Source organism: Malus domestica, chromosome 01 (assembly GCF_042453785.1).
Source record: "Malus domestica chromosome 01, GDT2T_hap1".
NCBI lineage: Eukaryota > Viridiplantae > Streptophyta > Magnoliopsida > Rosales > Rosaceae > Malus > Malus domestica.
The window spans coordinates 29,693,187-29,703,923 of record NC_091661.1 but is presented as its reverse complement, the minus strand read 5'-3'; the positions used below and the strand labels follow the sequence as shown (position 1 = coordinate 29,703,923).

Below are 10,737 nucleotides of genomic sequence, written 5' to 3'. Positions count from 1 at the left end.
TCTGATATTCAACTTGGTATCAGAGCGGGTTCGATCCTTTGGATCCAATCTGCTCTTGTATGGTATCAGTTTGTTTTGTCAGTTTTTGTTCTTTTGGTTTAGTTTTGGTCTCAATTATGCTGTCGCTTCCGCTTCGGTCTGTGTCCTTTGTTCTTCTTGGTCACTTTGTTTATGTTCCTTTTTTTGTCTTTGGAAATTCGGTATTGATAGTCGTAGTAGTCTGAAAAAAAAAAGGCTTGATTGTTTTTTTGGAGGCCCACACGGGGATGAAAGAAATATTAGGGTCGTTTTGTTTCTTCTCTCTCTAGGTTGTTCCCTGGATCTTGAATTTTTTGTGGGTTTCAATGTGTCCTTTTCAGGTTGTGAAGTTTGAGGTTGGATCGGGAAAATAGTGGTCGTTTGTTTTTGAGTGGTTTGGTTGTTTTTAAGGCCGCTTGTATTGGGAGGTTTGGTGTTGCTTTCCGTGACGATTGCTCGAGTGTTTGGACTGGTGACTACTCGAGTAATGTTGCGAAAGTTGGATTTTTTGCTTGCTTGTTCAGGTTTGTTCTGGAGTTTGCCATTGGCATTAGCATTGGAATCTTGCACTGGCACTGGCATTTGAATCTTGTACTTGCACCGATGGAATTTCGTATTGAAATTGGCATCGGAAATTGGCATCGGCATTGGTATTGGTATTGGCATTAGAATTGGTATTGGCATTGGTATTGGCATTGACACTGGCACTAGCACTAGAATTTGGAGTCTTGCATTCGCATCTGCTTGTTGGCAACCTCATGACGTATACCGCCATGAGTTTGACGGGGGGTGTTGAAATTTATTTGGTTTATTTATGAAATTAATTAGAGATTTGATTTGATTTTGTAGTTGGGTATTTTTAGCATTTAAGCATTAGGGTTTCTTAGGTTTATTGCTCTATAAATAGAGCTTGTAATTTAGTTTGAGGATCAAGTTATTCACAATGTAGTCTCTTAAGGTTTTGTAGCCGTTCCGCATTCTTGGTTGTTTAATAATATTCATATTTTTTATTAATCTCGTTTGTTGCGCACTCTGATATTCAACTAAATCAACTCCAAACTTGATCGTAATTTAATTGTAATTTAAACGCCGAGGATAATTGAAGGTGCGCACGGTTAAAATCCCCCCCCTGCTTTTAAGTTAAAGTACCCTCCGTTTTCTAATTCATTAGATACATGATAATATAACACATGACTTGGGAAGCCACACAAACATTCAAGTTCACAAAACAACTCCTCAAACTACAACACACTGTCTATGTCCCCATGTACTACAACCCTAAATATCCCATTTATTCACCAACAAACTTCCATCAACGGCCATCTTCAGTTGCTGGACCCCTGAAGTCTCCGCTGCTCCGCATCGCCATGCCCTCGCCGCTCCGCCACTCCACTGCCAGAACTAGAGAAACCCTCTGTACCTGTCAACACCAAAACAAATCGTTGCTCACATTCAAATTAACCAAGTACTCTTAGGGAGAGTAAGATTCAAATTTTACCAGTTGAAGAACCAAGGGACTGAGGAGAAGTGGCGCTTTCATCAGCTTTCCCAAGCAATGAACCAACAGCCCCTTTAACGGTATCCGCCACAACTTTCCCATAGCTAGACTGCTGGACGTCACCATCCCCATAATCCGGCCCCAACCGCTGGGTCACCTCCATGCTCTCGGTCACTTTCCCAACAGGCCGGGCACCGCTCCTAGGTTGCTCTGCCTTATGCATGTGTAGGGTTTCCGATATCACCTCGGACAGTGCCCTGTCCTCCTCACCAGGCTTCAACTTCTCAAACAAATAGCCTTTCACAGAAATTCCTTTGTCCTGCCCGGATTTGTTATACTCACCCCCTGTAGTAGCGGTACCAGTACTCCGGTGGACTTCTTCTTTGCCAGCTGTCCCAACACCGCCGGGGAGTTTCGACATCACTGCACTCCCTGCCCCGGCAACCTTCTCGTAGACAGGTGTCAGCTTCTCAGTAACTGCGGCTGTAATGCCCTTACCCTGTTGCCCAGGTGCAGCTGACCCGGACCTAACGGCTGCCTGATCTCCATGTTGCTGTTGGTCAGTGTCCCCACCGTATCCTAGCTTGGAAGCGACGGCGTTTTTAGCAGAAATTGCCTTGTCAGCAATGGCAGACGTGGCGGATGAAACTTTCTCCGTGTAGCTACCGCCCTGGTTTGATGGGTGCTCAGGAGAAAATTGATCATGGCTTCCAGTGCTCGGGTTTTGATTTGTTCCAACATAATGGTGTAATCCTACTTACACATCAACAACGTATAAGTTATAACCATATCGACTGCATATGGACAACTTAATTAAGTACTAATCGCGTAGTTACCTGTATTAGTCGAATCATGTGCTGGAGAATAAGCATGCGGATTAACATCTTCGTGTTGATCATTGTTCCCTCCTCCATACCCAAGCTTGGAAGCAACTGCATTTTTTGCAGATATCGCCTCTTCAGCGATAGCGGAAGTGGCAGATGAAACTTTCTCCGTGTAACTACTGCCCCGGTTCGATGATGGCTTGGCATCTCCACCATGAATGTTAATCTTATTAAACGAGTGGAGAATCGGCGAAATTCCAATTTCTTCACCGCCTGTCACATGACTCACATGTAACAAAATTATAAAAAAAAATTAATCAATTAGCAAAAACTCATATATTAGTTTGTGGCTTTAGCAAAAAATTTAGAATTTATGACAAGATTATATATATGTTACAGTTTACCTGCATGAGTTGGATCAGTGACTTTAGTCTCATAGTTTGAAGGAGTATAACCTTGAGGATTGGCCTTTGGCGCATGTGGATCCTCCTCCAATCCTCTCGGTCGGTCCAAATTTACCCCGGACTGACCGAAGTGCCCTTCTTTCCTTGTAGCAAAAGCATGACTTGGGTCAGTGACATTGACATTGGTCTTCTGGTCATCTCCACGAGAAGAAATAGGGGTGCGATCGTCCAAGCCCCGGTGGTGCAAATGGACCCTGGTTTGACCCAAATGACCCCCGGTGGGTACATATTCCTTCATCGGATCGATCCTCTCCAAATGCGGCACTTCGGGAGGATCGCGATCCTGAATCGCTGCTTTCGTGTCCCCGAATCTCACCATTGGCACCTTCAAAATATCTCCTTGCCCTGGTGCACCACTCCTTATGGCTGCACGTCATATTCACAACATGTCCCATGAAAGTAGAAATTATAACTAATTTAGATTAATTTTTATTGACACACACTGGTATTCTGAATTTCTAAACTGCTCTAACGTAGATCGAATCTGGATCTAACTTTTGTAATCTATAAAGATAATCAATTCGATTATAGTCAATCTAATCTAAATTAGATCGATCTCAACAGATACTACCTCCAACCCACCTCCAATTAACGAACTAGCAAACTGACATGACCATGCCCTAAATTATTAAGATGAAAATAAATCAAGGGAAAAACTTACTTGTTGCACCATGCAATTCAGGGTCTTCGTCTTCTTCATCATCTTCCTTGTCGAGATCATTATGGTCGTGTTCGTGTTCGTGGCCATGCTTTGTGAGCTTGTTCTTTATCTTCTTCGCCTTCTCCTTTACCTTCTTCAGAACCGACTTCTCCTGGTGGTCCTCCTCTTCGCCTTCATCCAAATTTAACAAATAAAATTAACAAAAAACACAAAACCAATCACCATTGTTAAGTACTTTAACTAATTCTACCAAAATGAGGTTTCTCGGTTTCTACCTTGGTGCGTGACAAGGTGCTGGGTGTGGCGGTTGTCCTCGTGATCGTGAGGACGAGCCATTTGTGACTCCATGATTCAAATGCGAGTAAAAGATTGTGTTGCGCTTTAAGCTTGCAGAACAGATCAGTAGTGTACAAAACAGATCAGTGAAAGTGGAGGTTTAGAGGGACTGGCTTTAACGGTAAACACAGAGGCTCCTTCTGCCACCTTTGCATGGCTCTGTCGCTCTGGGAGCGAGACACGTAGGAGAATAACCGGCCACGTAGCCCCTACCCACTATACGTGGCTTTCTGGTTTTGTGTAATGGATAATCTCATGCAGTTTTGCCATAACTGATTGCTAGCTAGGGTTACAACATTTGACATGTTGGAGATAGGTAAGGATAGAGGATTTTTTTGGCAATATAAGTAGTAATGTTAGGTAAATCAAATTTTAGAGTAAATTTGTAAATTAAGTGATATATCATCAAAAGAAATAAGCACGTTAACTAATACTTAGAAAGAATTTAATTATCAACAACTACATCATATAGTTTATAAAATTTAGTTTAAATAGTTGACTTGTTTAGCATTACCCTGTAAAAAGACCTTAGTTTAAGAAAAAAAATGAATATTGACATGATAATGACTATCGATACGTACACTATTGAAAGTTCAATTACATTATTGTCTATAATTTTATTTTGTAATAGAATATTAAATTTTCTTTTCATGTTTTTTTAATTGACAAAGAAGGAAAATAATCTGGAGATCCTAGGGCTCTCGCAATCGTGTCCATTCATCGTACATTGTGCTGTAAAAAATTATTTAAAATTTAAAATTTAAAATTCAAATATAAATAGTATCTAACAAAAAATGACCGCACGATATACAATGAACAAACACGATTGCAAGATCTATAGGATCCTTTTCGGACAAAGAGAAGTTTGTTAGCTTAGATGATGACAATATATTGATAAATAAATAAAACATCAAAAAAATTTATAAAATATATTCTCTTAGATAAAAGTATAGATGTGTCGTATGAGAAAATATCACCATAATGTTATCCGTGATTAAACAGATACCGTTGGATGCCAAGACCGTTTTGGACATAATCCATCTAACGCAAGATAGAGTGCCCACGTTCCAGTGGCATAGTGCGCACCAAGCGCCTTTTAGCTCAAACATCCCCATCGTATCAATATAACGGCGGAAATTTAACGCGCCAAACTGAATTCCTCTGAAACCAAACCAGTCCGTCGCGTCTCAAAAATTTGAAGCTGAAATGCGAACACGCTACCTTAACATCGACTACTTCATCGCCACTCCAATCCAAGCCCTGGAATCCCTAACCTTCCTCCACCTCCCGATTCTTCCCCTCCCTCCCTCCAATCTCTCCACCGCCTTCGACGGCCTCCACCACCTCCGCTTCCACTCCGAACTCGAAGTCTCGCTCCAAATCGAGCAATTTCCGATCGCGGCCGCTCTCACCAAGTTCTTCTCCGATGTTCTTCCTCAGAATATCGTTCTCGATGTCGCGGACTTCGACGCCGGCGATCCGTCTCCGAGTTCTAGAAGTTTCGATTCCGGCAGCCGTGAGCTGCGGTTTTCGGAGGTAATGTGCTGAATCAGATTAGGAATTTGTTGATTATTCGTAATGCAGTTGATCATTGAACTTAATTTGGATTAAAATTTGAATTATCGGATTATTGCGTTTGTTATTGTTGAAAGAAAAATAGATTACGGAGTTTGATTATTCAATCTAATCATAGGTTTTGTTTGGCTGCTATCGTATTATGTATCAGAACAAAAAATAAATCCAGAATTGTATGAAGCTTATAATTACTCCTTTAGTTAACCGCATAGGGCAGCTCTTGCTTTGATGTCAAAGTTGATAGAAGTTTACGAATTCTGAAACTGAACTTATATGCTAAAGTAGTTCGGGTAATTAGTGGTATTCGTATACCGTTTTTATATAACGTGTTTGTTTGCTATGACCTGCAGACGAAAGCCGAGGACCTCAAAAACGAAAAGGGGTTGGAGGATCAGATAACTTTTGGCTCCGAGACTCTGGAGACTGCATTCCGAAAAGTATGCCAATGGAATTCTCATATTTAACAACTTTTTATCATGTTTGTGCTTGTCTGAGAAGTCAAGCTTATGTTACTGTAGAAGGATAATGGCAGAAGAGATGCAGAGAAAGATGCACACCCATTGGAAGTGCTCCGATTAGAAACACCAGAGTTGGATGTATTCTTGGTAAACTGAATGTCTACTAACCAGTTGCTAATGGACAATTTGGTTCTGCATCCGTAATATCTTGTCTCGTATGTGCAGGAAAATGCTTACATTTATGAGAAAGAGGAGCTCCCGTTTCTTTCAGAAGAAGTTCCAGAAACTGAGAATAATTTAGTATGTTTCTCATAAATTTATGATTCAGTTATAATTTGCTTCACTCTTTCTAATTAGTTGACGCATGACAAATAACACTGGCACGTCCCAACCTCCCAGTGACTTGTCCTTCTTGTACGTGTTAGTAAATTTTAATATTGACATTGTAATAAGTATAACCGTAGTTTCTTTTTTGTTGATTATCATATTAGATAAAGCGATTCCAAGGTTTTTAACTTATGTCATTCTTTGGATAGACATTTGATGGGGAAGGGGTGGATCTTGGAATAATTATAGTTATGGAAGGAGTTGGGTTGACTAAGTTTCATTTTGGGATTCATGTAACATATCAAGTTTACGGTGCAAATTTTGTTGTTTTTTCCATTCTCCTCAGTCAGCTTGATAGTTAACAAGTCACTGATATTAAATTTTGTGTAAGGGCTGTTATGTGGTAATGTGTTCTTTCAGGAAATGCTCAATCTTACAGTGAAGTATCCTTTGGGAAGTTCATGAGTCAGTTCATACAGTTGAAGACTTTCATTCAGAGTATTCCACGGATCAAAAGGCTTATATGTTTGAAGATGATTGTTCTTACAAGGACCAAATGCACTTCTATCAGAATTTCCCTGTATTAGAACCAAATGAGATAACTCTGCCAACTTTCATGGGTTTGTCTGTAGGGGGTGAACTTTCTTCTGTATATGAAAATATTGAGCCCCAGCAATGGGATAAAAAAGATAAGCTGAATGGCGAGGAGCTCTTGGGTACAAAGGAATACGGGATATCATAATATCTTTTAGATCTTCTATCTGATCTCGGGTCCCTTGACATTACTCCTGAAATGGATTTATTAAGTATGGTGGAAATGCCACAGATTCAGGGAGACGTCACATATCAAGGGGCGTCCACAGTTGCTTCTTTCCAATCTCTAAGCCCGGTTGTTTTTGAAGAATCTCAGATTCTTGATTTGGACTCATCTCACCATTTTGAAGTCCTCATTAGTACACAAACAGCAAATGAACCAGAAACCTGTGACTGGATGTTTAGTGGAGACATAAACTTCAATACTTTGATTGTTAGTCATGAGCTAGCCCTGGTCGATGACACATTCAAATCATTGCCCGTGCCTGTTCTCTCTGATCATGAAAAGATATGTTCATCATATGTTGTTATGGAGGAAACACTAACTTACCGCTGCTGCCCCTATCTGCATCAGATAGGATTTACTTGGATTGGCATTTTCTCGAGAAAGATAAATGTAATTGTCAAATTTCTTTCTCCCATCAGAAAATCTTGGAGGATACAAATTCACTGAGCACTGTTTTGATTGGGACTCCTATAATGATGGAATGCAGGTGTATGATTTTGCTTTCTCCGATGATGCTGTAGAGGAGTTTACTACAGAAGAAAACAAAGAATTACAGGAGTTGCCCTCTGATGGTATTCCTATGCTTGCTGGTCATCTTGGAGATACTTCAGCCGAATTGTCAGGCAGCACTTTTGCACAGAAAAAAAATGGAGAGCAGATTGATAAAAGAGGTGCTGAGAGGGCTTCCTCACTTTTCAAGTCTATGTCACGATTCAATGATATCGACTTTTTCTTGAATCCCCAGAAGGCCTCTACAGGTGGAAACAGTAATTGTGCAGTTACCACAGTTGCTAATGCTACATTTCCAAAGGTTTAATCATTAATTATTTGAATTTATCCGTCCCTCATTAATCTCATTATTTATTTGTTTCATTTATGGATAGCTAATTAATTCCAACTCACTTACCTCTCTATTCAAATATGCTAACACCAGGTGTATGCCCAGGGAGAGCAGTCTTATTCTATATCTCCTCCAGTTGTGAACATGAATGATCAGCAATCAGAGGAACTCTTGGACATTTTTCCTGGTCATGAAAAGAATGATATGACATATAAAGAAGGTGCAGATGAAGAAGAAGCTAGCAGTATGCCCCTACCTAATCTTTCTATGCCATCTGCAATGGAAGCTGAGCTTTTTCAGCACAGCATGGCTTCTTTCCCTGAGATTGTCATTGTTGTAAACACTCAAAATCTTGATAAGGAAGTGATAGTGTCTAGAAGAAGTACCTACAAAAAAAATTCTTGCAATGGAGAAAGAAGGGGTACAATTAGTAGAACATGATTCAGATTTACCTCATCAGTTCTGCAATTTGTTTAGTGTGGTATGACTGCAAAAACATTGGACAGAAAGCAACCACTCTTGATGAAGCTTCTTCATACTTACCTCTGTGCATTGAGAACATTGCCACAAATGTTTTGACGTTGCTGAGTTTCACTTTCAGTGGCTGCTTTATGGTAGTTAACAAAACTATATTCGTAGTTTTTACTTTTTTTGTTTGCTTTTTCTACATTGAACTGATAGAAATTCTTCTTATTCTTGTATTTCTCTTCCAACAGGTCTTTGAGGAGAAAACAGCTTCCTCTCCACTATAATGGAGTCCTCAGATGGACTTTATGCAGCAGCAGCGTGCCTGGGAATTGATTTGCAGCTTTTCAACTCGTATTCATCTGAGTTGACTGATGAAATTGTACTGAGCTGCATGGGACATGCCCCGAAGTTGACAAGGTTTATGTATCCTCGAATGCCTGAGTTGGAAAGTCTTGCAGAATCATTCCTTACCAAACTTCCTTCAGTAAATGCTTTGACAGCTCATGCAATACTGTCTTCAGGAGGCTTGCTCAAAGAGTTTCTTGAATCGTCCCATGAAACCAGGATGAGTGTACTCCAAAAATATCACGTTCCTGATGAAAGTATCACACTATTTAGTGCTTTATGCAAATATGGTGAACCGGCAGATTCTAAATCAATTATGACAGACTGCTCCTCTTCAGTGTCTTCAAGTCCGGACTCAGGAAGATATAATTTGAATATTGTTTCGGAAAGAAAGAAGCGAAAATACAATGGTAGTCCTGACAAATATGAGTTACCAACGAATGAATTCTTGCACCTGGAGCCGTTCAACCAATTCAGTACCCGCATCTTGCATCCTTCAACAGCTTCCAAGCTAACTGATTCATGTATGTCAAAAAGCCCCAAAATAATTGATAGAGTTCCGAAAGTCTAGGTTCTCTCAGAATGATTTGTTTGATCAAGAGGGTTTGGATATGGATATGATGATGTATCCTTCTAAGGTTTTCAAGCCATATGATTCTCAAATCTCCAAAGGGCCTCAGGTATTAAACGAGATAAAAAGGTCCTGTTCATCGTTGAAGGATAAGCTGTCAGGTCAGAAACGGGGATCAGATATGCCTATCATGAAGAATTTTGATTGCTATAACAAGAAGAACACTGAAGTTCTGCATGAGGACCTAAAAGGGGAAGTTATTGACCTAACAGACAGTCTTGTATTAGATGAGGACTTTTCTTTTATTGGCAACTCCATGAACTTCTCATCTCAGATGCCTGAGTTGGAAATGGATTCCACAAGGAGGTCTAAAGCTGCAAGAAAATTGTCATTTGCTTCGAGCAGTCGCCTTACTTTCCCAACAGCTGCTGAAATCAACTCAACTCCAACTGTTTGGTGTTCTGCAGAAGGCCTGAGAAAAATTTCGCAAGTTGGAGCAACAATTACTCAGATACAGATCTCGAACATGATGTTTTCCACTTAACAAACCGTAACATGCCCTCAGAGGAGACTTTCATGAAGAGTTCTGGGGGAAAATCCCAAGGGATACATTTTCACGAGAATGATATATCACCTTATGGACGAAAGCAAGGGCTACATATCTACCAGAATGATATATCACATTATGGTGGAACACCACTCTCAAAAGCTCTTCGCTCAGGCAGTTCACAGCAAAATACTCCCTGGACAATAGAGTTTCTGAACAGAATCAAGGAAAAGAGCAGGTTGCGTCAGCAGTCCCTTCCTGGTGACTTAACCGGCCCTAATTTGGGTTATCCAGGGAATGTATCGAAGGTTACCAAGAGAAGAAGTCAGTCTATTCTTGATTTTTACAAGTACCAAGGTGGCAACACTCCAAGAAAATTACCAGAAGGAAAGAGGCAGAAGCGACCTTTACAATCTTCAAGGTCACCCAAAAATGAAAATAACTCAGCTCCTCCCCTTACTGCGTGGACACCTCTTGACAAAAGAGCAAGACAGGTTTGTCTCATATCCCTTTTGGCATCTTGGTAGTCTGTTTTTCTTGTATTATAAATCACATGCATAGATGGTATTCCTATCATTGAATCATTGACAGTTTCGTACTGAAGTCTTTTACACTTGATCAACTGCAGACACTATCTTTTGCAACGAATGATAGTGGAAACCCAACTAAGCTGGCGTGGAGTGATGGAGGTCATGGAGTCGGGAAAATGTTTCAGATTCAAACTTGAAACGGCGAGGTGTGTTGGTTCAGAGCTTATGGTATAGGATCATGGTTTTAGGTTGCTTCCCAATTACTACAGAAAAATGGTATTTGTTTCTTTTTATGTTTACCTGGCCAGAAAATAAAATGATCTCTGTTTGCATCTCTCTTTCCGAGTCAGTACTTTCGTAGCTCTGTCTGGAAGTCCCAAGTCTGTAATTAATATTAATGACAAAATGGTTGAAATATATTGGCCTCTTATATAGGTAAGATTGAGCATTTTCT

The 10,737-nt window shown here is 40.3% G+C and overlaps 2 protein-coding genes and 1 pseudogene across 3 annotated transcripts; 2 read left to right on the top strand and 1 right to left on the bottom strand.

Moving 5' to 3' along the window:
- Positions 1–1,173: 1,173 nt before the first annotated feature.
- LOC103406509 (low-temperature-induced 65 kDa protein-like) lies at positions 1,174–3,880 on the bottom strand. The gene is made up of 6 exons (XM_008345499.4): positions 3,741–3,880; positions 3,466–3,636; positions 2,745–3,170; positions 2,353–2,613; positions 1,517–2,269; positions 1,174–1,438 (listed from the first exon to the last, which is right to left on the bottom strand). Exons 1-6 carry the CDS (start codon positions 3,811–3,813, stop codon positions 1,344–1,346), a joined length of 1,779 nt encoding a protein of 592 aa, XP_008343721.1. The 5' UTR covers positions 3,814–3,880; the 3' UTR covers positions 1,174–1,343.
- Positions 3,881–4,952: 1,072 nt separating this feature from the next.
- Positions 4,953–6,774, top strand: LOC139187591 (protein SHORTAGE IN CHIASMATA 1-like). Of its 2 annotated transcripts, XM_070826721.1 has the most exons (5): positions 4,953–5,337; positions 5,727–5,813; positions 5,895–5,981; positions 6,060–6,134; positions 6,582–6,774. In XM_070826721.1, exons 1-5 carry the CDS (start codon positions 5,008–5,010, stop codon positions 6,624–6,626), a joined length of 624 nt encoding a protein of 207 aa, XP_070682822.1. In that variant the 5' UTR covers positions 4,953–5,007; the 3' UTR covers positions 6,627–6,774. The 2 variants fall into 2 exon arrangements, with proteins under 2 accessions (XP_070682822.1, XP_070682825.1); XM_070826724.1 differs by lacking the exons at positions 5,895–5,981; positions 6,582–6,774 and having other exon boundaries at positions 6,060–6,435.
- A 37-nt stretch (positions 6,775–6,811) lies between these two features.
- On the top strand, positions 6,812–10,717 carry LOC103406510 (protein SHORTAGE IN CHIASMATA 1-like; annotated as a pseudogene).
- The last annotated feature ends 20 nt before the right edge of the window (positions 10,718–10,737 follow it).

What these genes read in the sequence shown, in the direction of transcription:
- LOC103406509 (XM_008345499.4), bottom strand. Translation starts at nt 3,813, where the DNA reads ATGGAGTCACAAATGGCTCGTCCTCACGATCACGAGGACAACCGCCAC. An exon ending in ACATGATTCGACTAATACAG is followed by an intron (nt 2,270 to 2,352) that starts GTAACTACGCGA and finishes ATGTGTAAGTAG; the next exon opens with GATTACACCATTATGTTGGA. An exon ending in GTCCCTTGGTTCTTCAACTG is followed by an intron (nt 1,439 to 1,516) that starts GTAAAATTTGAA and finishes TGGTGTTGACAG; the next exon opens with GTACAGAGGGTTTCTCTAGT.
- LOC139187591 (XM_070826721.1), top strand. Translation starts at nt 5,008, where the DNA reads ATGCGAACACGCTACCTTAACATCGACTACTTCATCGCCACTCCAATC. An exon ending in CAGAGTTGGATGTATTCTTG is followed by an intron (nt 5,982 to 6,059) that starts GTAAACTGAATG and finishes TCGTATGTGCAG; the next exon opens with GAAAATGCTTACATTTATGA. An exon ending in CAGAAACTGAGAATAATTTA is followed by an intron (nt 6,135 to 6,581) that starts GTATGTTTCTCA and finishes GTGTTCTTTCAG; the next exon opens with GAAATGCTCAATCTTACAGT.